This window comes from Struthio camelus, chromosome 2, assembly GCF_040807025.1.
Source record: "Struthio camelus isolate bStrCam1 chromosome 2, bStrCam1.hap1, whole genome shotgun sequence".
In the NCBI taxonomy this organism is placed as follows: Eukaryota; Metazoa; Chordata; class Aves; order Struthioniformes; family Struthionidae; genus Struthio; species Struthio camelus.
This window is the reverse complement of record NC_090943.1, coordinates 120,932,195-120,958,638: the sequence shown is the minus strand read 5'-3', so window position 1 is coordinate 120,958,638 and position 26,444 is coordinate 120,932,195. Positions and strand designations below refer to the sequence as shown.

General features: G+C 35.2%; 1 protein-coding gene across 9 annotated transcripts in view; it reads right to left on the bottom strand.

Moving 5' to 3' along the window:
• Positions 1 to 287: 287 nt before the first annotated feature.
• The window catches only part of RBBP8 (RB binding protein 8, endonuclease), a 43,999-nt gene continuing 17,842 nt past the window's right edge, over positions 288 to 26,444 (bottom strand). For 7 of the 9 annotated variants that reach the window (XM_068932336.1, XM_068932340.1, XM_068932334.1 and 4 more), the window contains exons 5-20: positions 25,478 to 25,573; positions 23,569 to 23,681; positions 22,109 to 22,184; positions 18,788 to 18,957; positions 17,164 to 17,265; positions 15,972 to 16,069; positions 15,194 to 15,321; positions 13,321 to 14,206; positions 13,105 to 13,231; positions 11,843 to 11,943; positions 10,906 to 11,020; positions 9,790 to 9,960; positions 9,114 to 9,183; positions 8,050 to 8,146; positions 3,462 to 3,603; positions 288 to 891 (exon numbers count right to left, since the gene is read on the bottom strand). In XM_068932336.1, coding sequence (XP_068788437.1) covers positions 794 to 891; positions 3,462 to 3,603; positions 8,050 to 8,146; positions 9,114 to 9,183; positions 9,790 to 9,960; positions 10,906 to 11,020; positions 11,843 to 11,943; positions 13,105 to 13,231; positions 13,321 to 14,206; positions 15,194 to 15,321; positions 15,972 to 16,069; positions 17,164 to 17,265; positions 18,788 to 18,957; positions 22,109 to 22,184; positions 23,569 to 23,681; positions 25,478 to 25,573 — 2,590 coding nt within the window. In that variant the 3' untranslated portion in view covers positions 288 to 793. Of the gene's footprint in view, positions 913 to 3,461; positions 3,604 to 8,049; positions 8,147 to 9,113; positions 9,184 to 9,789; positions 9,961 to 10,905; positions 11,021 to 11,842; positions 11,944 to 13,104; positions 13,232 to 13,320; positions 14,207 to 15,193; positions 15,322 to 15,971; positions 16,070 to 17,163; positions 17,266 to 18,787; positions 18,958 to 22,108; positions 22,185 to 23,568; positions 23,682 to 25,477; positions 25,574 to 26,444 lie in introns of all 9 variants that reach the window. The other 2 variants (XM_068932342.1, XM_068932343.1) reach the window with 1 other exon arrangement.

Sequence of the window (26,444 nt, the reverse complement as noted above, 5' to 3'; positions counted from 1 at the left end):
TGCTACCAAGAACTCATTAAAAAGGCCTCTAGAGAATACCTTGTAATCTAGTGGACAGCAGTGGTCATCACCTAGTAAAACACCAAGCATAGCTGTCATCCAAATTTAAAATTAACAATGTGTCTCCATATCAATAAATCGCACATAGTAACTGAATAAAGTAGAAAATAATGGATATTCCGATTTAAATATATAGCACATTTTCGTCAATTTAACACTGAAAGTTTAAGAAAGGCGCTTAGACTGAATGATTTTTATACCTCCAAACTATTAACAGTCAATACCTCTCACATTTAATACATTTTTATTACAAGTAGGTATAACAATTATTGCCAAAAGAAGAAGGCTACATATATAAAATCCAGTGCAAAATGGAAGCACCTTACAAAATCTGCATTTCTGTTCCCATTGACACGCAACATTTGGACCTTGCATGAGCAACTGTGATCTCGGGGACTTCAAAGCAGTTACTCACTGACACAGAGTTTAGATAGGAATGGCTAGAATTTTAGCTGTTGACGTCAAAGAAAGAAAAACGGGAGACTCGCTGTCTGACAGGTGCCAAAATTAATACAAAATGTATTAACACAATATGAACCAAACATACATTAAATAGTTTTGCTTCCTGGTACATACTTCAGATTTGCAAAAGAATTTTATAAAATTTACATACTTAATGAAATGATTTATCGTTGTAGAAACTGCAGTTCTTGAATTCAAGTTTATATTAACTATAAATATCTAAGGACAGGAAAGATATCCCTCAGGTTGGCGTGCTGTATTTCTCCACCATTTATGTCTTCTGTTCTTTGCCTTTTGGAGAAAACATTACAGCATAAGGCTGCCGTCTCTTTGGACGCTGACAGGGAGCAAGGTCCTCTTTAATGTAGCCTTAAAAGAATAAGAACAAATCTGAGGTAAAAAAATACAAAATAGAAACATACATAACTTCAGTTTCATCTTTTTGTTTACTCTCAAAAAATAATTTACTTTTTTTTTTCTTTTGGCAAACAGTTCTCACTTCACAAAAAGTTAAGAGTTACCAGGGTGCATTAGACAGAATTCATCATCAATGGAAACATTTAGCTGCTTCCCAGTAAATCACTGCATAGTAATGCAGTACAGACAAATAATATTGAAGCTACAGAGGAGAAAAAAAGACCATGAATTGTTCATCTATTCAAAGCAAAATTGCATGTTTCATTATCTTTTCTATGGAAGATTTTCTAAGAGTAACAAAAGATAAAACAAAATATGAAATTATGCACACTGAGTTGGTTAATAAAAATCACTTCTTAATATATTGTCTAGTCTTTCACAGGAAGCTTTAGACACTTGTGCCTTATGGGTTAAATAGTACAGCCCTCATGTTTTAAGAGCATTCTTTATTTATTTATTACAGACTCTGTCCATCTGGAAAAAGCCACACAGTAACCGATGGATCAAACACACCTTGAACTGCTCTCTGATAAGAAAAATGTGTAGAAAATTTCCATAACACACTCAAGTTAGCTAACACTGATAATAAGCAGAAATTTTATGCAAATCAGTTACAGCATCTGGCTTTTGTCAAACCCTTACTGCTTATCTTCATTAAAGTCCATTGAAGTGAGAATAGTAGACTCCTACCTCATAGTTGGAAGAGTGCTTTCTGTTCAACTCTCAATTATTTAAAATGCAATTGCTTCAAGATACCATTAAGAGACAGAAAATACATCCCCTGCATCCCACTACTACTGAGTGACAACCGCAATTGCTCGTCATGCTGTATGTATATATTCCCTTTCTGTTTTCTTGTACTCTTGTATAACATGGCCTTTGCCAAGAAAGGGAAGATCTGAAGTCTGCCTCTGATACCCTGTTGAGGGCCACACGCAAAGAGCTGTTGCTCTAGTAGAACAATGAAGCAGCTACAAGCTAGTTTTAACAAGGTTGCAAGTAGATTCTAGACAGGTGTAACAATCTCCCTAACAGGTTATCTTGATCCGCCGAAGTTATAAGTGGACACGGCTAGTTCAGACCAGCTTTCTTATCGGCTGGAACAGTAAAAGGCAACCAGGTTGGAAAAGGAAGAACTATGATTTGGTCATCTTGGAAGGGATAACGATCAAGAGCCAGAGTAGGCTCTAGGGTGTCGAGATTTCTATCTTGCCTAAGGTGAAGGAGTAATAGATTAGAAATCCTTAACCAAGCCCCACCTAATTGCACGCACAAGAGAAAACAAATAACTCGCTGAGGAAGTGGCAATTCAACAGCCCTCTCGAGGTGCTGACGAGCTGGACAGAGGGATTTCTTTCCTATACATGGTACCAGGTAGAGTTTATGGCAAAGAAAGAACCATTTTCTGAAGCATAAACAAGCCTAAGGGTGCCTAACAGCCTATGACTTCAGTAACTAGCATAAACCCTTGCAGTGGATATTTAAGGAAGGAGAACTTAACTAGGGCTTCAAAGGGAAATCTGACCCCCCCCTAAATGGGGAAAGGCTGAAAATTCTGAACCCCATGTTTGAAATGCTCATATTCCTTGGAACCACAGGTTCAAATTTAAATGAATTCAACTCAGTACATCTTGATTAAACACCATAAGTTGTATTATGAATTTTATATAAGACTCTTTAAAAAAAAAAAAAAAGCTCTCTGTTCTGAAAGATTATTAAGGATGATATTATAGCACTACCACACAAGAACACACACATGCCACAGCGAAGTTTTCCTATGCCTGACCTGAAACTGTTCAAGAATAGAGAAAAATAAGCAAAGATTAATGTATATATGAATTACATATCTATGTAACTCAAAGAGTTCACATAGGACTCCTTATATCTGAATTTCACTTCTTCAAAAGAAATATACATACAGTACATAACAAACTCAGTATGTTTTGAAGTCATTAGTAAAAACTAAGTTTTATTCCAAGCTCCAGAGACTTCAGAAAAATTATTTACGGAAAGAACAATCTTCTCTGTGAAGAGGAGTCAAAAAAACAGCTTCTGAGTTTCACTAATAGCAAGGGTATACGTATTAAGAACTACTTAATCACACCCTGTTCTCAGCCTTTCCATTATTGTGTCATACTAGGGAGCTCTAAAGATACAGACAAAGATCAGCAGTGCTACCTGCCTGTCTTCAGGAAGCACAGTCTCTCAGCCTTTGCCTCTTAAAACGCAGATCTTGCTTTGGTTCAAAGACAAGTAGGGTTTTAATTAAATTCTCTGAAAACCCTGATTACTTCCACCTTCGCTATCTAGGCTCTGAAAAAAGTCTCCTTACAATCCTTTTTATTCTAGGAGCTGCTGAAAAAGGCAGTACTTGTTCAAAGTAATGATTGCTGATAGGTAAATTGAGCTCAACAGAACAGTGTGAGAAAGGCTGCTTTATGAAATAGAGATAATTTCAGACGTCCATTTTAGAAAGAATCAGCTGTAAGAAAAGTGCTTTATAAGCCATTTTATGCACAAACCTCTTTCCACACAGGTTTGGGTGGAAGGAAATCCAACCTCCCAGAAATTTTCAGGTGTACTTGGAAGAATGTAGCGAAATCTGTGTCTTGAACAGGAAGCTAGTTTCTTTTCTCTCTCTTCTGCTGGAATGTCTGCATAATACTAAGTGTTAGAAAATAAAAATTCTAAGTTAAATTCATACATAACAAGTAACTGCATTACACAATGGAGCTATCAATCACTGTTTTTAACAGTTATCTAAACATATGTTGGTGAGGCTAGCCAAGAGTAAAGATGTGTTATCTGACCGTTATCCTAAAAGTTTACTGAACTGACAGATTAAGTGTAGCCCTACAGTGTCTTGTTTGTTAGATTTGCATCTTTCAACATAACATCGGTTCTAAGCTTATGCATGTGTATAGTTACTCACATCAACAGTTTTAGGGACTGATTTTATAAAGCTAAATAGCACAAGGGTTGAAATTTTCTAATGAAGAGTCTAAACTTTAGTATTTGCAAATAAAATAGAAAAAAAATGAAAAAATCACGCTACAAAAATCTTCACAGTGTCTGAATTTACAGTACTTAACAGCAGACAAGTCGAAATGCTTCCTGGTTCATTACCCTCAAATTAGGGGTGTAAAAGAGCTAGTCAAACATATGCTGACTGACACTGGGATTCCAGGAACTATCTGCCAGCTGAGGATTCTCCAGAGTATGTAGTAAATTGGCTACCCACTCTCTTATCTGTCAGCTGTGTTGGAGGCTGCACTGAAAAAAGTGTGAGTATACTCTGCAGGCTTCTTTGCAGGGTGGTTCTCACTTGCAGCATCACAAAGAGACAGTTTTTTAGTGCAGCTTTCTAGTGCTTTAGACTGTGATTCTAGTTAGCATCTCCCCAAAATAGCCATCTGGAACCTAGATACTATAAAGTACTGAAGTGTTTTCAAAGCTGAAAGCACTGTTTGATTCAAGTGGCAAGTCAAAAAGTCCCAGTCTGCATTGCACATGACACCTGGCCCTCATAAAAGTGTTAAAACAATTCTAACACAGTAATACAGTAATGTGATCCAGAGAGGCAAACTGCAGTTTCAAACCTCGTTCAGTCAGCTAGAAAGGGATCTGGAGTGGGGATTAGGAAAGGAACAGAACGTTTGTGTCAACAGAGTTCACTTTACTTCCTGTCTCCATCTACTGGTAGAAGGATCACAGAAAACCTACTGATTTGGAATATTAAAGTGCACCAATAGATTCCTTTTTTCTTCATAGGTGGCAGGTGAAGTATAGAAGAGGCATAAAAATCCCGTTCCCCAAGACAGTGATATATATACATAAAGACAGATACATAGTGGATAGGTGGATGGAGATGTACACACACACAAATGATTGTTTAGATAAGAGAGTAATTATGAATCTGGGAAAAAAAAATAGTGACAAAGCTGCATGAACTGGGAAGAAAAGTGGAAGGTTTTTTTATTTTAATGTTTCTGTGGCCTAAAGAAAGTGTAGCTCTGCCTGAAACTGAGGTTCATATTCTTCCCCCAAAATAGCAATACAAATTTCTTGTCTCGTTACAAAGTTTGACACCAGAACATATTTTCCTCTAAAAGCCCTCATTAGCACAGGAATTTTATCCAACATGTAGGTTTCCTGGTCAAAAACAGAGATTCAGTTTGTTAGCAGGTTGTATCCAAGATACAAGATTACCGGTCTGTCTTCTACAGAGTCCTGGTATGTAGGGTAGAAGGAACAGCCAGTTCCGTAGAAAACGGTCAGGAACGGTTATGAGCCCCTAGGAAAAGGTTCTACAAAATATTTGGGCACTGAGCCCAGTACAGCCCCAAGAGTTTGAAAATGTTTGTCACCGTCTAATACAATGTTCCCTCAAATGGGAAAAAGCTCAGCGCCAACAGCAGAACTTTTAAAGTGGACATCAGCAGTTCATGGATTGAGTCAGATAAAGGAGAGGCACTGTTACTGAGCTCCACTTCAGAGACCCAGCCAGAAAAACATCTGTGTCACTGAGTTGTAGATCTAGAGATTGATGAGAAAATTGGAAAGGTAATTACCATTTAGGTACACATCAGTATCCACTGATGAAGTTGAGAAATGACAGGGTGTTAGGTCAACAGAATTAACTATAAAAATTCTGCAGTACGCATTTAAACTAGTCAGACTAACATCAGAGTTCTATTTAAGGAGAATTAGCAGTAGGCCTTACATTTGTCCTTTAGACAGCTTGAAATTCTACAGATTTTTAACAGGCTATTTTCTAGTGTGCTGCATTCTTTCTTTAGACTTAAAACAGTCATGAAGAGTGGAGAATTTTATGGATCAAACAATGAAAAAATACAGTAAAGTTTTACAGGAACAGAAGATATAAAGATAAATCAATTACCAAAGTAATTATTCAATAGAAATCAAAAAAAAAAATCACTGTTTTTTATTTTGGCTTCTTTAGAAATGTATTGGAGTTGACAGAGAATGAAGGAGTTATATATGTCTGCTATATAGAAAAGAAAACTGTCAGACACTTTCTAGCCTTTTAAATGATGATCAGATTAAGATCAGAGAAGTATTAACATTGATCTCACTATCCACAACACTTTCAATCCTCTAAACATCCAAGGCAGGTTTCTTTTTCATATCTGAAAAGAGAGATGCAAAATCGCATCCTGCAGTATGTTCTTCATAAAGAACTGTATACAGAGCTCTACATTTATGTGGAACCTCAAGAAGATAACATCCTTAAAGTGTTGTTCTCATTAATTCAGTGCAAAGTCACTTAGACAGTCATTTCTGTAATCTAATTGTACATAAAGACATCTGATTCTCCTACTTAAAGTCCAGGAAGATTGAATATCCACACTAACAAACGTTAGTTTTACAAGCTACCAGCAACTCCTGCATATGATCTGTCTCTGATCTCGTCACAAAGTCATCATACAAAACATAACGAGACATCTTATCAGAGGTTCTGTGCAGTAGAGTGAATGAGATGCTTCCACAAAGGTTTAAGATGAAGATACAAAGGACTTCAGGATCATTTTGCTGAGCAGGTACAAAAGTCAAATCTCTCGCTCTTCTCAATGAAAAGTAACTCCCCCTACATCCAAAATATACTGCTTGCAGCACCTGGCCAGAAACAATTTACTGATTTCTATCCACTCCCTGAATATTTCCTCAGACTTTGGAGACTTTTCAAAACCATATGGCTAATAAGTAAGCCAAGATGTTTTAAACATCATTTATGCTTTGTCTAATACTCCCCTTTTCCATAAGCACTTCATTCAAAGCTAGTTTTCTCATGGTGCAATGATACAGCCAACCATTCCATACATTCCGAGACGTTTGTCTTGAACGGTCTATCTTTTCTAAAGCTTAATGCGGAAATCTAGTACTGTAAAACAGAGGCTATAAATGTTTCCAAATACCATGGTTACAACTCTAATTAACTTGCCAGAAAGTGACAAGAACTGGATTTGCTGAGAGAAGATCTATAGCTACCAGAGACAGGAAATTAAAATAGTTCACAGATAGCACTTGACCCAAGAAATAGACTGAAGTATGTTTTTAATCCCGTTTTCTTTCAAACTCTCTAAATTAAACATATTTTTGAAAATGGTATTTATAGTTGACTGTAAAACTTAATTATTTGCATTTAATGAGTTTTATCAAGGCCATTTTCAGGAACATGTTTTTGTTCAAAACACATTCTAATAAATGTCTTCAGCTAACTAAATGTGACTTAACTATAAAACAAATAGCAGGAGACTAAGAAAAATGTTCATTCTAAATAGGTATGGAAATTAAGTGAAAAGACTCCAGAGAGAATCCATTATTCAGTCATTAATCCACACTTCTGGAATGTCATAATATATTAGATCATAGCCTAATTAACTCCAGGCTGAAAGTCTATTAATAACCAAATTAAACATGTTCTTATTACATATGTAATCGTCTCAATATTTTATATCTGTACAAAGGATCTGAAAGCAGTTTAGTAATTTGAAAAAAGAGGAAAGACTTGCTGAGGTAATAAAAGGGAAAATTGTAATTCAAAACCTAAAATCCCATACTTTTTTTTAAAAACCTGTAAATATTTTTGTATGCATTGGCAAATATATACTCATTGGCCTCTATGCCAGCACAGCTATCTGAAACTACAGACACCCCAGAAAACAAGAAAAAAAAAAAAATCAAGACATACAGGACCAATACTTGTACTGCTTAGGATGGCTGGAGAAGACAAAAGAAAAAAAACCTTTCCTAATTCAGCAGCTGTAAATTTCAGTAAAGCATTTAAACTAATGTTTAGAGGCTTGTAAATCATTCTTTTGACTAGCTAATATCTATTTTTAATAATAAAAATCTTATTGGATCCATGATGTCAGAAGTTTCTATCTTCAAACAGACGTAAAAAAAAAAAATTCAGGACATTCTAAGTTAGTTACTACAGTTAAAAAACTTAGTAAACAGCACTCACTTCTCTGCTACTGTACATACTGATGATGATGCAGCCATATTCCTAATTTCAACAGCATTTTAGAACTTTGATAGCAGCAGAGTTAAAATGCAAGACCGACCAAAATTTAGAGCACTACTCACTATTTCACATTCCTTACAAGTATGGCCCAGCAATTTTCTTCTTTCTTCTTTCTTTCGAATGACCTCAATATGAGGAAAATCTAACACAGTATTCTTTCTGAAAAGCAAAAATATTTTCACTTGATAGTAGATCTATTTTCTTTACAAGTCTAGACATTTTTTAGAATACAATAAAGGAGGGTCTTAAGAAAAGGAAAAAGAAAACAAAAACCAAAATGCTTGCAATATTCAGCCATTCTCCATTTCACATCCGAACGAGACTATTTTTATAAGCAAAACTTCCAGGATTTTTTTTAATATAATGTGACATTGTATACAGATGTTTGTCTCAGATTCTGATGGCTTTTCATAGGGCTAAAGTAATTATTGCATCTAATTTACTCAAAAATATATCTTTTTTAATTTATAAATTTATTTTGCTTGGAACACAAGTTCTTGCAATGATTTCTGAAAGAGGAATGTTATGTTGGGGGTCCAACAGACTGTTTTCAACTGTTTTCTTTTTCAAAACTGCACTAGAAAAATCCTTTTTCCTCTACAAAGAGAACACCGGCTGAGGTTAAAAAAAAAAAAAAAAAGGAGGGTTTAATATCATTATGAAATGAAGATTCACATTACTAATGATGACTATACAGAAAGGCAACAGACACAGCACTAAGAGGTACAGTTATTAAATATTCCTGATTTATTGCCTAGAAGCAGGGGCAAAAAAGAAAGAGGTGAAGAAACGTTTTCATTTGGACAAGTACCCCATAGCATCTTTGATTTTAAACTTGTGCATGACCACATGACTATAAGAAACAGCATGGATTACAAAATACTGCATTAACTGAAGTTAGAAAAAGCTAAAGTAGCGATCTCTCTTTTTTAGCTAATGTGATGGACATGCGTCTCAAACTGTTTATAGGGTTTTTTCCTACCCGAGCTTTTATCTAACTAACTAGGTTTGCTACCTGTACACCTACAGCTTCGAATAAGGTACCTATAAATAGGCTTATTTTATGGAAGAAAAAATTCTCTACGGGGAGAAGAAAAAAAAAAAAAAAAGAGCCTTACTAAATTACCTTTCATCGCTTTTGAAGTAGGGTTCCACAAAAGCTTTCTGTTTGGTCTTATCTTGTTTATCCTCATGTTCTGTAAATGTATATGCAGAAAAAAAATACAAGTCACATAAGGTTAACAAACTGCCTGGAGATGTGTCTATAAAATGATTAGCCAGCTATTAAGAAATACAAAGATGACATGTACAGTCTGCTCTGAGGCAGAAAATTCAAACAGATACTAAAAATAATATAGAATTGGATGAACCAGAGACCAAAAAGCATAACTGGAGAAGCAGGAAGACAGCAATAAGACAAGTAAAGAAGAAAGATGAGCAGAATAGCAAAGGAAAGGTTGCTTAAAATACGTAACATTAAGAAATCAAAGAGAGGAAGTAAACAACGCACAGCCATAATCTCCAACCAAAAACTGGTGTCTCCTTTAAGAGTCATCCTGCTGTACAGCCCTTATATTAACACCATCACACCTCCCATATTTGTGTGGTGGCTATATAAATGAATTCCTAAAATACGTTTTAAATTGGTTTACATTATTTCCTTGCAACAAATGAATTCCCCCATGAACTTTTGAAAAACGAGCTCATGGTTCATGTGGCGTATTTGATCCTAGAGAACCAAGCTTGATTTCAAATCGACTCTTGTAGTTTGACCTAACTAATAAAGACAAAAAATATCCCACTCTTTAGTTTCTTGCTTGCTGCTGCTATTTCTTTATCTTGCTCGTCATCATGAAGAATTTCTTTTTCATCAGATGCAGACGGACTATCTTCTGCTAGGCAGGATTCATATTCTTCATGGCTTGTCCGATCAAACATTTCGGTTAAGGTATCGTTCATTTTTTTTTCTGCTCCTATTAAAAAAAAAAAAAACAGCCAAACAAACGAATCCGTAATAAATATCCCAATTAACGTCCCAAGAATTTAGGTCAAGAAAATAATGCTTTTATATATTTTGATTGAATGTCTATCTAAAGAACGAATGCCTACTTCCAGCTCCAGTACTGGTTAACTTAACTTTGTCAATACGTTTATGTTTTTGTGTGCTTTCATCAGTATTTTAAACGTGCATAATGCTTACTTATTTTTCACAAAGATACCTTGATTCCATTGGTAAACTTTCATTAATTGCTAAATCACTTTGCTGTATCTTTAACCTTAATACTACAAAATTTTGTTATTGTAACTATGGAGATATCCAAGCACAAGGAAATACTTTCTTTGGGTAGAACATAAACTATGGTAATGTTTTTTCAGTAGTAGCAACTTGATCACAAAACAAACAAAAAAACCCCCCAACCCCCCACCCCCACCACCCCTTAAAAGTCACTGCCCTGCAGCCATACATCACCACATACCATACATTCAATGTGCTATAAACACATCTGGATTCATCTTAAATGTACTAGTTTATTTATCTCTCATTAAAAATGAAATTAGTCTTTGCACAGGAAGTCTGATATGATTACACAGCAAATTTCCAGATTTGTTTGCCCTGTAAGCATGTTTGTTGCAGATGAGAACAGAAGTAAAATATGGGAAATATTTAACAACTTAAGTAACGTAAAAGGAAAGGTACTAGGATGTCTCAGAACAAATCCTATCTCAGATGAAAAAAAAAAAGCCACTGATTCTACTAGGAAACAGACTGGGTAATCGTTGTAATCTGCAAAAACACATCAGTGCTTTATAACGCAAAAATTTTCTACTATCTATATACACAGAGGAAAACACTACATATTATTCTTTCCTCTTCCAAAAAAGCAAATGGAAGAGGGAAAAAAACAAAAAATTCTTACCTGGACTGCTTTCCTGATTTTGCTCTTGGTTTTTTGTTTTTACTAGCACACTTTCACTAACATATGTATAATCCATATCAACACCTTCCCCTCCAGTCCTTGACTGAGAACCATCCTGAATAAACAAAGCAAACATGATAATTGCACTCAGATGTAACCGAGGTACTCAGTGTCATGCTGTATATCTGAAAACCCTTTCATGACAGTTATTGCAACTTCTTAGACGCTTTCCCTGATATTTTTTCTGCAGTAATATTTGCATGATAAAGATGCACAAACTAGGTAACAGAATAACTTGATTTGAAATTGAAATGTGAAGCACGTATTTGGTAAACTACATTACTTGATAAGCAAGAAATTCCTTGTAGAATTTAACATGAAAACCTTCAAAGAGAAAAAGTATCCATGAAATAAACAGAAATTAAGAAACAGTCATTCTCAAGTCAGTATATTTTAGGATATCCCTTAAACAAGACAAAACAAATACAGCTCAGGAAAATTCTCAGCAACCCTGTTCTTGCTAATAGTCAAGCTGCATGCAAATCAAAGAAAGATAATAGTCAAACTTACATATCCTCCACTGTTTAACATTAAGTGATACCACAGTGAACATTTTTCACAGGAAAAAATATCAGATTTGGAACATTTATTTGTCTTAAAAAAAAAAAAACAAAACAGTTTTATATTTAGTCTCTGCTGGCAAAGTTTATCAAATATGACAAGAAGGTTGGAACACTTTAAGATAACTTACAGCACTATGTACAAACAAATATTTTAGGAGTGAAACCATATATCAAGTGAGCTGAATTCAGATTTTTGTTAGAAAGTGGTCGTTTTGGTCTGCCTAGAATAAAGTTCATAATACTACTTTTTTGGTTTTTTTCCTCTCTCTCAATACTGAGGAGCATGTGGACTTGTTACAGAAAAAGTACTTTACCTTTGTATCAATCACGGTGATATCCATTTTGTATTGTGAAAGGTCAGCTCCTGGATCTATGCTCCACTGAAGGTTTTCTAAAGAAGATTTATCTTTAAGGTCTGGATGTAGAGAATATGACAAAAAAGACAAATAATCAGAATCAAACTCTATCAATAGCATCCAACAGCATCTAAATTATAAGTCTCTCTTTTTTTTTTTTTTTTAAAAATCAATTCAATCTTTGTTTTAAGGATTGATTATTCTCAAATGATAAGCATACTGATCTGGTATAAATCATATTTTATCTCAAGATTCAGAAACAATGAGTAACAATAATAAGTTTTTAAAATCACATTTGGGGAGCACATAGCTCCTATGTGTTTGAAGGAGGTAAATAAATATTCTTGCAGTAAAAATACCTGTGCTATGTAAATGAGCTAACATTAAACCTGGATGGAAGATCAGTAAGAACACAAAAGTTAGTTAAAGTACTAAAGACACTCCTGGTCATTGTTCCAGAGATGACTAGAATTATTTGTGAAGCAGATGTTTAGCTTCCTAGCTACATGACAATATGAATGGCTAACAGATTTTTTTTTAAATTCCAGGCATTTCTAAATGAAGGATACAGCGTAACAGCTGAGCTAAGGAGTACAGAAGCAGTGATTCTGCAATCTCAGTTGGAAAAATTAAAATGTTAGGAATAGGATCACTTACAATAAAGAAGATATAACTCCTGTTAAGGGGATTATTTGGCAGAACCTGTCCATTACCAGTAAGGGCAGAAATTTCTTTAAAAGATCATCAGGAATCATAACAAATATTAACAACATGGCTTAACTTTACACTTAAGTACAGTTTCAACCATTTGATGTAGACAGTATGAACTCAAACTTCCTGAGATTGTTTCAATCTCTACTATTCATATAGAGCAGTAAGCCACTGCGTACAGTAATAGCAATGATAAATAAACCAGAAAGAACAAGTTTCAGCAAGCCTGCTGAATTTACTGTTTGGCTGAAAGCCAACGATATATTTATTGTAAAGTGGAAAAAAAAAATACGAGGAAGACGCTACTGAAGAAAAGCGTAATGAAATACAATAAATTATAATACAAATCAAAAACCTGGAGGTGATTTTGAAAAGTCCTGCATAACATGGGATTAATTTGGAAGGAAAACAGAGAAAGCGATTATTGTGGAAGAAAAGGAGATATGAAAAATTCTATTCAGCCATAGCATAGGCTGGTGGGTGGGGAGTGAACATTCTCATAAAGTTACCTTGTTCATTTTGTAGTGCCTTATTTTTTGATAGTCTACAAGGGTTTGGCTGAAGTACAGATGCTGGTTCAGACTCCCCATGTCCTGTCCTTGTCTTCTTTCTACTTGGTACATGGCCACTGGCAACCTAACAATATATTGCAATTTTACCATTTCTGAACACTTAAAAAGAACATTCCAAAGAGGAAGCGGGGGGCAGGAATCAGAAAAACATACCTTCATATCATCAAAAAGATGCTCTGTCTCTACGGTGTTTAGCAGTGGTGCAATTTTGAAGGGAGGGACTTCTTCTTTCATTTGGATCTGGTTTTTGTTATCTGGGAATGTTTTTCCCAGCATTGCCTCTTGTACATAGGCTTCCTCTTGTAAATCTCTGCCAAACAAACAACCGTCACTGTTGGCATTTTGAATGGATGGTGAACCCTGAGAAATGGGCTTCCCCAGCTGTGCAAAAACATCATGCAGAGTCACCTGTTTCAGTCTATTTTTACAGGTTTCCTCACTTCCTTGTTTTTTCTCTTGGCAACGAACTCCAGAGAAGCGATCAGACAGATCCAAGGGTTTATCAACTGTATGTTCTCCATTAACAAGCTGAATGTCTGCTCGGAAAGGCATAGAGTTCTCTTTGTTGAAGGATGTTTTTTCACTAGTTGTATGCTCATCTTCAGCTTTCTTTCTCTTAGCACACCTGCCTTCTAGCTGCTTATGGTGTATGAGTAAGAAATCATTCCTGATCACCTCACTTTTAGCTGTGCAAGCGTTTCCAACACAGGGTCCAGCCTCATTAGTATTCTTTTTCACAACCACTTGCCTATTGACAGAGGCCTGGCTGATAACTGAGTTGATTTCAGTTCCGAGATTAAGTGGTGCAACAAAAGCAACATCTTCAGATTTTGATCTACTTTTATTAAGAGATCGCGAACTGGAAGGATTGTTGAAGGGGATGGTTTTGAGATTAGGCTTCAATCCTGAATCTAAAATACAAGGGGCATGACTTGTACTTGAGTTGCTCTTCATACTGCTAGAAGCTCCAAAAACGGGAGAAGCTACCTGAGAATCCCAGTCAACACCTGGTGGAGAGTTCTGAGATGGCTCTGAAAGACTGAATACAGAGAGAGACGAAATATTTTTTTGGTATACACAGGGAGTTGGAGGAGGGAGAAAAGGGGTTATGCAAAAAACAGAAATTTCCTAACAGTGATACACGTTAAAGCTGTCAGAGCTGCTAGTGTTAACTTAAAACTGAAGGAAAAAGAAAAGGGAAACTTTTGGTCTAGGAGTACTGTTGCAAGAGCAGCCGTAAGAGGCAGGCAAAGACAAACGTAGTCTTTTATTTTAGTATGGTGTCAAATTCTATTCCACATTCAACTGAGAACCAAGGACAGAATTAAGCCCACCTAGGAATCTCTCCTACCAAAGGGCTTCCCACCTTTCAGTGCAGTCATATGGAAGAAAGCAGGAAAGGTTGATACAGAAACCTCGATAGGCTTCTGTATAGATCTTATCACCACGATAACAGATTCTCTAACCTTCTGCAAATGAAGCAAAAACTTTCAAGTTTCTTTCAGATACTCTGTTTTTGATTAGTGCTCAATGAGAGACAATCCAACACACACTTCAATTAGTCTCATGTCCTTCAAGAGGACAAATGGGTGCTAAACAAATCCAGTTTAGTCCACAGCACCCTGAAGAGGGTAGGAAGAGCAACAGCCCAATGACATGACATCTTGTTAGCAGAAGAAAAGTTTTTCATTCATTTTCTCACCCCAGACCACTTACTCTAAGGTTTAGGGGCCACAGAAAATACCTCTCAATAACAGGAAATCAATGAGGGAGGGAGAATGTTTATCAAAAGCCCATATCAAAAGTTTGAGAGAGAAGAAAACATCCATACTTTTGCAATTTTATAGTTCCTTTTCTTCTAATGCTATTTAGTTATTTATTTGAAAGAAGCTCTTATCATAAGAAAATATTTTTTCCATGTCTTTATCTTTAAAATAAACGGCTTTAAAGCTTTAAATTCTACTAAATACAGAAGTCCATGTAAGCCTGTTTAAAACAATATTAATATAACCAAGCAGAAACACACCCTAAACTGTTGTCATCATTTGTTGATTCAGAAGCTGGCTGTTTTCTTAAATCTTCAGACTGCAAACTCTCTGGATCCTGGTTCATAACAGTATTAGTGGTAGGAGGACTCAGTACACTCTGGGACTCCTTGCAAGCGATGAAGGAAAACAAAGGAGGGAAATGTGAGAAGCTATTAGAATTAAAAATTATGCTAGGCTTGCACATAAGAACTCTAAAGTCCTATTCAAATTGAACCATTCAAAGCTCTGAAAATAACAACATTTAAAGAAGAGATGAAATTTTCACCAGCAACTTTTAAAGATGACTTATGGAAAGTTAAAAGTTTTTTCATTCAAATGCACACATAGACAAAAATTTTCCTCTATTTATAAGAAAAATCTGCGTAGTACGCATACTACCATCTTCACTGTAACAACCAAGCAAAAACATCAAATAATCTAAGTCACTAAACTGTCTCATCACCAGATAATTCTTTTTAGTGTCTTAAACTTGTATTAATGCACAAATAGAGGTTGGCAGATGTAAGATTTAGTTCACTTAGTCAAACTCAAAAGACATTCATAAAGCAGGAATTCCCCTCCCTTTGGGCAGGTCAGCACAGTTGTTCCTTTTTTTGCACGAGCAATTCTGTAATAGGTGAGCAAAAGCAGACCAGAGGGAGATTATTTGTACTCTGAATACTTTTGCAGAATTTTGAAGCAAAAGAGCAAAAAATCGCTTTCCAAAACAACTGGCATAAAAAGCGGTCATGTGAGAAATTTGGGAATATTACTTACAGATTCTTCTTGAATAGCAAGTCCAATTGTTTCTGCCACAACTGCAGCCAAGTTAAAAGATGGTCTTGGAACAGGATAGCCTCCAACCCTCTGCTTATCTTTGTGGGTAGAAAAAAGTTCACTTAATGAGCTATACACACATTTTAATAGTTTACTCCACTCATATAGATAATACAAACTCAGAACTAAAAAGACCCCAAATTAAAATCTGGTAATGATGGAAATGGGTTGACCTGCTCCATATAAAGTCAAATCCGAAAGTGGTGAGGGGAAAAGAGAGACAAAAGAAGGATTTCTGACAATAATGAAGAGCTGTTTCATCAGAGAGGCTTTCTATTTGGATACAGCTCCCCAAAATTAACATACCAAGACAAATCAAAGTAAAAGTTGCTTTTCAAACTCCCAATCCAGGGCACAAGTAGTCTGAGAACAGCATGTGGAAGTGTGACAGCATATATGTACAGTGAATCAATTGCATTGCAGATTTCCTAGATAACACTTAGAATTATTCTTCTAACTTTTTTATTAGGAAAGTGGAGAGAGATGAGTTTCTTCCCTTTTAGAGGTTTAACATCATTCAGTTTATTAAACTGGGGAGAAGTGATATGATGGAGAACTACAAGAACTACAGTCACTACAGCCCTGACCTGCACGAATAATTCCAAAATGCTGTCACTTATAGTCAAAAACTTCACAGAAAAATCAAGAGCATAGGAAGTCTTTGAAATTTTATATAAACTTTCAAAGAACTGTTTCTGAAGAAAGACTTAAGACAGCAGTATCAATTCACAATTGCAAAAGATGGAATAACCAACAGAAGCACTTTTAAATGTTACATACTGACTTCAGACAGTAAACTCTAAGAATATTTTTCTTCTACTTTACAGCGGGAAAATCAGACGTAAGACAATTGGATGAGTAACCCAAGATATAAGAAGTCAGTAGTAAAAGCTGCACTGGGCTTCTTTATATTTCTTGGCTTTAAGTCCTGATGCTAGGCCACTAGATTATATAATTTTACAGGATATACATTTCAGCAGAAATTCTGCTATTAAAGATAATTTCCTTTTCTAGCTTCTTAGTTCAAATAGACAGATGATGAATTGAATCTCAACAGATGACGACTCCTCATTTTACTGTATCTTGTCTTTATTTTGAAAATAAAGAAAACTAAAGGTAATAATACACTTACTTGGCACAGGGGACAGCTGAGGATCACAGGTGTCTGCCACTAGTACCTCCTCTCCATGGTGACTGTTCGCTTGAGTGGAACACGCTGGAATTTTTCCAAACTCTAGAAGAGGATGCATAAACATTTTCACAGGGTGAAATGAGATAGCCTTCTGTTATAATTATGCTCAGACATCGACCCTGATCCTGATCTTAAAAACACTTGAACATGAATTTTAGTATGTCAATAGACCCAGCAGTAACCTAAGCACATCTAGCTGTTTTTGTTTTGAGGTATCACTATGACAAGTTGTTCACAAATCTTTCACGTCAATCCTTTCTCTTGCAGGTATATTCCCAGCCAGTCATTTTCAGCCACAAAATAATACTGGCATGCAATTACATTATTTTCTATACTAACTGCACATACGGTAAATATTCAGTCTACAATTTACCTCTTGATATGGCAGCAAGACTACAGATTAAAGAGTAAACTACCTAAGAGGATAATTTTCTGCCTCAGTTAAAATAATAAACAAGTGAAAAGCCTGATATCTGAAACAACCAATCTTCTTTATGCTGTGTAGTCCTTTCCAGGTGGACACCAACAGCTTCGCATAACCATTATATATTGTGTGATAGGTACTTATAGCCTCTTTCTTAGGTATTTTACTTTGGTTTGTTTTAGTAGCTCAAGTGTTTTTTTTTTTATTCAGAGAATGGAAATAGATATATTTAGGAAGCAAAGAAAATTATTTACAGAACCAAAATTAAATGTGTAAAATAAAGGGTTTAAATAATCTACCCTCTTCACCCCACAATTGTGCTTTTTCATTTTTGGAAAGAAACTTTTAGTCAAGTCTTGCATTTTCATTTAATCAAATGTACTTTTAAAAGATATTTTTTATTCCACAAGAAATAAACTAACATGGTAAGAGCACCTGGATTATTTATCCTATTTCCGGTATTTCATTAAATACAACCAAAAAGTCCCTTATTTCATAAAAATATTTCTTATGGTTAAAGTGCATTACAGCTATTTCTATGACATACAGAACTAAGTTTGGATTACATTAAACGTGCACAGTACTAAAGGACACAAAATGAATGCAAACACCGTATCAGAACTAGAGAAAGAAACATGCAGGTGCTAGAATTAAGATACCTATCAGTTTCAGTAGTACCACTTTGATTGCAAGATAAAGGCTGAATGTGTCAAGATATATTTCAGTCTCCACTAGGTGGTGATAAAGGTGTGCACACAAGTCAAACCTGAGCATATTTTTTGTCTGTAGTTGCAGAAGAGATGGGGGTTGGAAAACTCTCATATTTGCATGTATACGTGAGTGATGAATAGAGGAGGGAATGGTTAAGTAGGAGGTTAAGACAAGCTTTAAACATATCGCTGGCATAACAGTTACTGTTAAAGCCATTTTTCCACTGGCTCATATATTATAGCATAAATGCAAAGAAGCCAAAAAGAAATAAAAAAAAAAAAAAACAAACCACACACACAAAACACAATTAGCAAGGCTTTTTTTTTTAGTTTTCCTTCTTGCAATCACATTTATATGTCATTTTTTCCTATAGCCCTTTCTTAAAAAAAGATCTTTAAAATTAAAAAAAAAAAACCAAAAAACAATTACCACTGTTACTTTCAAGAAGTTCAAAATCTGGATGTGTATGTTCTGTGTATCGGATATGCCTATGCTCTCTTTTCCTTCTCATCCGATTAACCACTGAAAATGAAGAAGTCAGAACTGGAGAATCGGGAATGACACCTTCTTCTAATTCAACTGCTTGTTGCTTTTGCTCCCTGGAGACAAAATTAAGAGGTCAAATAAAACCTCAAGTCAGCAAGATGAAGAGCTTTAGTTGTAGCAAGTAGGACAATCAATCTTATGTTTTAAGAAAGCAACAATTTGGAAAATACAGCCATCTCAATAACATCACAATATTAAAAAGTAATACCAAGCTTTCAGATACATCTAACAAATAATTCACAATTGCTTCATCAAGCCTGAGAACGGTATAAAACCCTTGTTCTTCACAGATGAAGTCAACATCTAACTACTGCGTTATGGAAGACTTTCTCCTAGAAACAAGGAACTGTGAAGTTTCCAGCTTCTTCTCTGAAGCATGTGCCACTTCAACGAAAAAAAAAAATTGGAGCTGATGGACTACTAGGTCTTTTCCAGGATGGAAGCCCCTGTGTTCTTCCAGAATAATAACTGCCAAATACAAAACAAAAGCTTTTAGACACTTTTAAACAGTAATGAATAGAACTATATTAAAAGCAATCCCTCTCCAGATCATTTGATGTTACCTCTTATTTACCTCACAGGCTTTCTACAGAAGAGCGTAAAAAACACTGAAAAGTGAAAACATGACATGAATCATGAACTATATTTTCCTGTGTGTCATATTTAACAGTATACTGAAGAGTCAGTAAATAGAAATTAGTGTAACAAATGACTATGTCTTTTCTCGTCAAAACCTAGATTTACAGAGAGAGCAAGGATGTAAAAAGAAAAGTATTTATTTCATTAAGTTACACGCAGTTTGTTTAGGAAGAATGTTGCTCCTGTCATACGGTGGTGATAACGAGGAATGGAACAGGCAGTAAAAAGAAAAACATAAGGAAATCTAACTTGGCCTGCTTTGCCATCTTTCTTTAGTAGCATTTTTCCTTACAACTCTCAAGAGAAAACATGGGCCAAAAGATAATTTCCTAACTATAAAGAGAAGGATGTAAGGTTTTGCATTTAAGATAAGAGAAGGAAATATGAATAGAATATACTTCTTGCATTAAAGCAAGCCACAGTATCTTATACAGAATAAGTTAATAACGTGATAGAAAAATGTGGAATACTGTCTGGCTTCAGTTAAAAGAACGTGTGTGAAGTTAGGCTTTTTACTATGACTAGCTTTGAATATTTAATGAAAAACACAGATGCGTTTATTTGCTTCTCTGAAATCTTGATGAACCCTAACACGTGTTTTTATAGTTCCTCTTTTCCAGAGTGTTTATACAGAAACTACAATTGTAAAGCTGAACCATCTACTGAAAATATTTTAAAAAACAAAGCAAAATAAACAGTAGAACAAGTATTTATTCAGGTATCTTGCAAATGCAAGTTAGTCACTAGGGTTCTAGTTTAAAGTACTAGCACATATGGCCTTGCATGAAAAATTTGCCTGCTAGAAATATATTTTTCTGCATCTTTCTTCTATGCTAACCATTTATTCTATGCTATATGGGTATTTCCTAAATACCACTACAAACAACAAACAACCAAAGGAAGAAGCTGTCATATATGCTACAGATTATAAGTACTCATTAAATCATTTCTAAATTACCGAAACATTTATCTGGGATCCTGTAACAGATTTTTGAAGAAACTTCCATGCTGTTTTCAACCACGGAAGACAAAATTCTAATCTGATAAAGGGTTGGATAGTATAATTCTTCTAAAATTTGGTTTATTTCTCATTTATAAGGGACACTCGGATTTTTTTTCTAAAATAGTAAACCTTCATAATGAAAGAAGCTAGATGTTTGCAGTCTTACTTGATGACACGTACTGGAGAAAATCTGTTACCTTACTCCTATGTGATGATGTTACATTGATCAGAATTGTTCATTCTAAATAAAGCAACATCACTGTAAATCAACTGAAACAACTAAATGCAGTGGATATGTTAAGAGCAGCAGGACTGTCCTTGTTAATCATTGGTAACCTGCACAACTCTGCACTCATTTAAATAAATATTTGGCATACTGAGCAAATAACTTAGTGTTACGTTCATAATTCTCAACTTTCCTACAGTGGCCAACGTAGGAAACCAAACCACAAGATGGTTACTGGACGTTAAATTGCAACACTGGGGCTCAAGGTAATAAACTTGCATGACTTTGTCCAGTGTCAATTAAGTTTGCTAACATAACTTCCTAACTGCTGTCAGGCTACATAAGAGACCCATTATAGAACAGCAATTACACAGTGGAAGGCATATAGAAATTTATTACTAACTGGTATTGAAAAGGAGTAATCCTAGTGGTATGAAATATGTGATTTCGACAGGACAAAATGCATACAGAAAAAAAAGGATGATTAAGGTGCAAAAGATGGGAGAGCAAATGAGAAATACTCAGGAAGAGAACTGTAAGCATCTTGAACTGAATGTGCTTACTCCCGTATCAAGCATGCTTTCGGATGAAGACAAGAAAAAATTATATGCAGAAAAAGCCTCACAGATCAAACTGCCATCTCCCCCATCTCAGAGTATGCGACTGCTTCCAGATATCCAAAATTAAGATAGATTTCAGGTGATGTCAGACCATAGCTATACAAGAAACAAATCCTACCTCCGCCTTACATCGTGGAACATATTTGTACAATAACCACCCTACTACGTGGCAAATTCTTGTTATCAGATTAGATTAGAATTTGACAGTTAATTTGTTGCTCATTATTTTTATGGGTTTCTTTCAAAATTTACTGTGGTTTCTTTTCTAATTGTAAAATTACTGTAAGTTTATTTCAAAAACGTATTGAAAAATCCTAGGAATGCTTGATTACTGGATAAATTAGTTTTCTAAAGTCTCACCCTAGGAAGAAAGAAGTGGCAAAGCACCTACAGAGCAATAAAAGAATGAGAAGCAAGGCTTTACACTATGCACGAAGACCAGAATCATTTAAAACAATCATCAAAACAGAATTTGTGACAAATTTATCTGTTACCCTTCCCAAAAAAACCTATGCAACAGTAAAAAGAGTAAAAACAGTAAAAATTCTGCACAATAGCAAGATGCTAGTTTTCTGTTTTTAATTCAAAGTGGCAGTAGACCATCACTGGACAATCTATGAAGAGCAAACTCAGGTTTTAAGGAATTAAAAACTGACATTTATATTCCCAGAAGTTGTTATTGAGGAATGGAAAAACAAAAACACCTCCCAACTTACTCCAACTGCTTCTGCAATTGCTGGAATTGTTCAGTTATCTTTTTATTTTCATCCTGTAAGTTGTTTTTTTCATTCACTGCAATTTATATTAAAAAAAGAAAAAAAAATCAGTGCACACATGGTAAGAGCATGTTATATTTGATTTTGCCAGGTCCTTTAAGAAAGCAGAATCAATTCTAAAACCACAAACCCCCTGCATCCTGCGGTTTACTCAAATTAATTTTCAAGTTAGTCATTAAAAAAGTTATAAATTGTTTGTTAAAAAAGTCAAAGGTATCACAACTATTGGAATACAATATTAATTCTATTCAATCATTAATCACTTCTGTCCATGTGCTTTTAGGTGAGACTGGGCTGTAAAGATGCGTGAATTGCTCAGAGCTCTAGGCTTCATTAGGGAGAAGGTAGAATATGAAGAATAAAATAATTAGCATCTATTTTTAGCCACAGAAACAACTAGCTAGTTGGAGAGGGAGAAAAAACTATTATTACAAAATCACTTAAATATTTTGGAATTTAATAGTAACGAGAGGTTAGTCAGAAAACTATGATTTTATTTTTCTTAATCTCCAACTTATTCTGTGTTCAATTCAGACACTTACTCTGTCACCTTCAGCCTTTTTCCCATAATGTCTCAAATTAGTGGAATGACAGCTCCCACCTTTTCTGTTCATTTTAATGTTCACTTTCTTGTTCTGAGTTTTTTGTTGTATATTTCACCTCTGGATTATTCTTTACTGATTTTTTTGTTTGGCTGAAGCAACGCGTGTAAAAGGTCACAGACCTTGATCCAATGTCCACAGAAGTCTTACATTCTGTCAGACAGTGGTCAGGAGGATTTGTACCCCACAGAGGTCTCATCCCGATTTTTAAGGCCCAGAGCTTAATTCAAAGGCTGGCTGTACTCTGTCTGTTGTTGTCATCATTAAACACAAGAATTCTGAATATTCTTGATATAAATATCCAAAATTAAAAGTCCTGACAAACTGATATAGTCTATATTAACACAGAATTTAGTATTTCTGTATTTTAATCAAAACTGAAACGCCAATTTGTGCCTGTCACCTCCCACATTTTAAGTCTCACTGCATTCCATGCTCGTTTTTGAACGGTGAGGCAACTTGACTCAGCACTACAAAATAATTAATTACTAATAAAGAGATTATTAACATACTTTAAATCCTGTCCTGCACTATTTACCACTTTATACAAGGAATACTTTCCAAATTCTCTTCATGAAAAGATTTGATGTGTCCTGCCTTCTTGTCATCTAGAACCTTACACAGATGTTTACTACAACAAACAGTTTACTTTTTCCTCTCCCATATGCATGAGCTCCTTATTTCAAAATGAACTGGCTACCAGCTGCATGGTGTGATGGGATTCTCTCGTGGCTTCACAGAAATTCATGAAGCATTAGTTTACAAAATTTTGTCTTCAGACGCATGGATAAAACTCACTAAGCTCAGTGATAAGTTTAAGATTCTGCTGCCGGATATTTTCAAACTCTTGCTGTTTCTTTCTCATATGTTCTTCAGTTACAGCACAGCGATCACATAATCCTGCCCTTAATCTACAAGAGAATTAAGAGAAAGTCCGTCTGTTATGAAAATATTGACATACGTGAAGCAGATCATCAACAGTTAACTGGCTTGTTGAACAATGAAAATCAGAAAGTTTCTGAAAACTATGCAGAACATCACTAACATACACTGACACAGCAATACCTTGAGATTTCTGAATGACCTGATACTACATGTACAATACCTTGCACAAATGACTGCCAGTACCAGATACTTCTTAAACAACCTGTATATCTTACTTAGGTGGAGCATGTTACACGCTGCCACTGAAAGCCTTTGTAAGGGGTTTTAATAAGCATTCTGTCAAATACAAATGATCTTTCCTACTTCACTTATAAGAGTAGTTCATTCAAACAAATACAAATAAGCAAATAAATTCCTTGTTGAACTTGCAACAGACATTTCAACGATACTCCAGCATATATACAATTTAAAAAACTATAATTATTGCTTTATCTAAGATTTACGCCTTAGAAAGATATGTATTTGCCAGAAAGCAAAGAAGTCAAATTAAAAAGACAAGTTCAGTCTGCAACGAATAACAAGTGAATGTAAAATCCTTTATCTAGGTAGCGAATAACTAGACACAAATATTGAGTGGCTCATCCAATCAGCACGTGAGCCATTGCCTCCACTGCCTCTCATGGTTTAGACCTGGTGCTTAAAGCATGCCAATGGGCAGAAAAGGACTTTAATTAGTCCATTTTACCTGATACATTTATTTATGCTAGGAAATGTGTGTTCATTTCACAGAAAACTGAAAGTATATTTCTTTCTTTTACACAATGATGAACTAACAGTATTACAAAAGCGAAAAACAGAATGCCTTTTGCCTGCCAGATATTAAACAATCGGTATCTTAGCTCCACTGTTCAGTGTTCCATTGCGTATCCACTGATAGCCCACGAAGTACAAATAAAGTAGCTAAAGTTTCCAGTTCTGCAACTGAAGAGGTAAACAGCATCTCGGTTGAAGAGTAATTTAATACTGTGGAATTATCGGAAGAGTAAAATACGGAACACCTCTCCACGCTCGATTTTCTGACTGTCTGTGTAATAAACAATATTCTCTCCTTGAATTAAGCCATTTTATACATTCAAGCTTCTGAAAGTCTATTAATAGCAAATTTAACACACAAATTCTGAAACAGCTACAAGTTTTTAAAAGATGAAAAATGCACTGTCATTATCTATTGGTCTTCGGATCTTTTTTGGAGAATATCAGATTAAACTGGGCCAAATAAGGGAAAAGCATAACAGGGTCAAAAGGCAATCAGGATGGCTGAGTCTGAGAGAAGACAAGAGACAGAACGGGTGCTTAAAGTTACATAAAAAAAGACAGATGAAAAAAGGCCCCCAAATCTGAAAGATTTCCTAGTTATCTATTTCATGAGTTTTGAAGTGTATTGTATAGTTTGCCTTTACTTTTTGTATTTTTTCTGAGGGATCTTGTCCTATCCAGCAGTTTTCAATTTAGATGTTTGATTTTTTCAATTTAGATGTTTGATTGACCTTATACTTACTTTCACATCCCTTTTTGTAAAAGTAGATGCTTTAAAATGGCTACCTTCTACCTCCCAAGCTGACCTATTTAACTTCTATTATCTTTACTGCACACTAAGCATGCTAGCACTCAGCAAATAACAAAATAACACAAATATAAATCAGTCAGAAAACTCTGAATTATACACTTTTCTTTAAAACATATTATTTGGATTGTATTAGAAAAGGACTCTAAGAACAAAACGAAACACAACAAACTTGAAAGCCAGAAACCACAAATTCACCTGTCTTCTAAAACTTTGATCGTGTCATGAAGTGCTTTTTGCTGCTCTCTGAGCTGTTGGTTCTTGGTGTAAAACTCTTCAAGCCTCTCTGCGTCCCTAAAATCAAATAGAGAAAAAGTTACTTCTAGCTTTAACTCACAGCTACTATCTTTTCAACAGAGAATTACTGCTCTGGTACATTTCTTTCCTATCCTTGGGAAATGTAATTGATAATCTGCAAAAAATACTAAATTGAGGATAAATGAAACTGATGTTTTTGATGGACAGTAACTTAGCAATGTCAGAGTTAGAAAAGGAGCAGTCAGTTCCTCATTCATAGTACAGTTCAATTTTTGGTGATAAATCTGATTTTTGCTCAAGACAAATACACAGTTGATGACAATCAAGGCACAAAAGCTAATGCTATTCAAGTAACAACTCCAGGGAACATAAGCTCAAGCACTTTTCTTACTTCACTGTCTAGTTGAGCTGTTGGGGAACTAACTGGGAGCTTTCTCAATCAGGTCTCTGTCATTATGCTCTTTCCTAGCAATAACGGTATCTTGTACCACGGCAGGCCACGTTAGGTTTGTAAAGCTCTAGTAAATCTTTAGATCCACCAGAGTTTTAGCTTCTCAGGCAGCAATTCCTTAAGTCTATAGAAGATGGAGTCTTAGAACGTGAATATTGGGAAATGAACTCTCTTCTTAAATGTCTCACAAACAGGACAAGAGCTTAGAGGCAACTTCTTGCCAAAAGCCAGAACTGTTTAATTAATAAAAGAACATCTCCTCCTCAAAAGAGCTAAGGAAAAGCATGAGGAACACCAACATCACAATTGTAGCTTCGTTTTAATTATCAGGTCACAATGCATCTTCAAGATACAAACAAGGTGTAAGCAACAATCACACACACATGTCTCCACAAAAAGAGAAACTTTTAATTAAAAGCTAAGCAGCTGAGTCCACATTACATGAAAACAACTAAA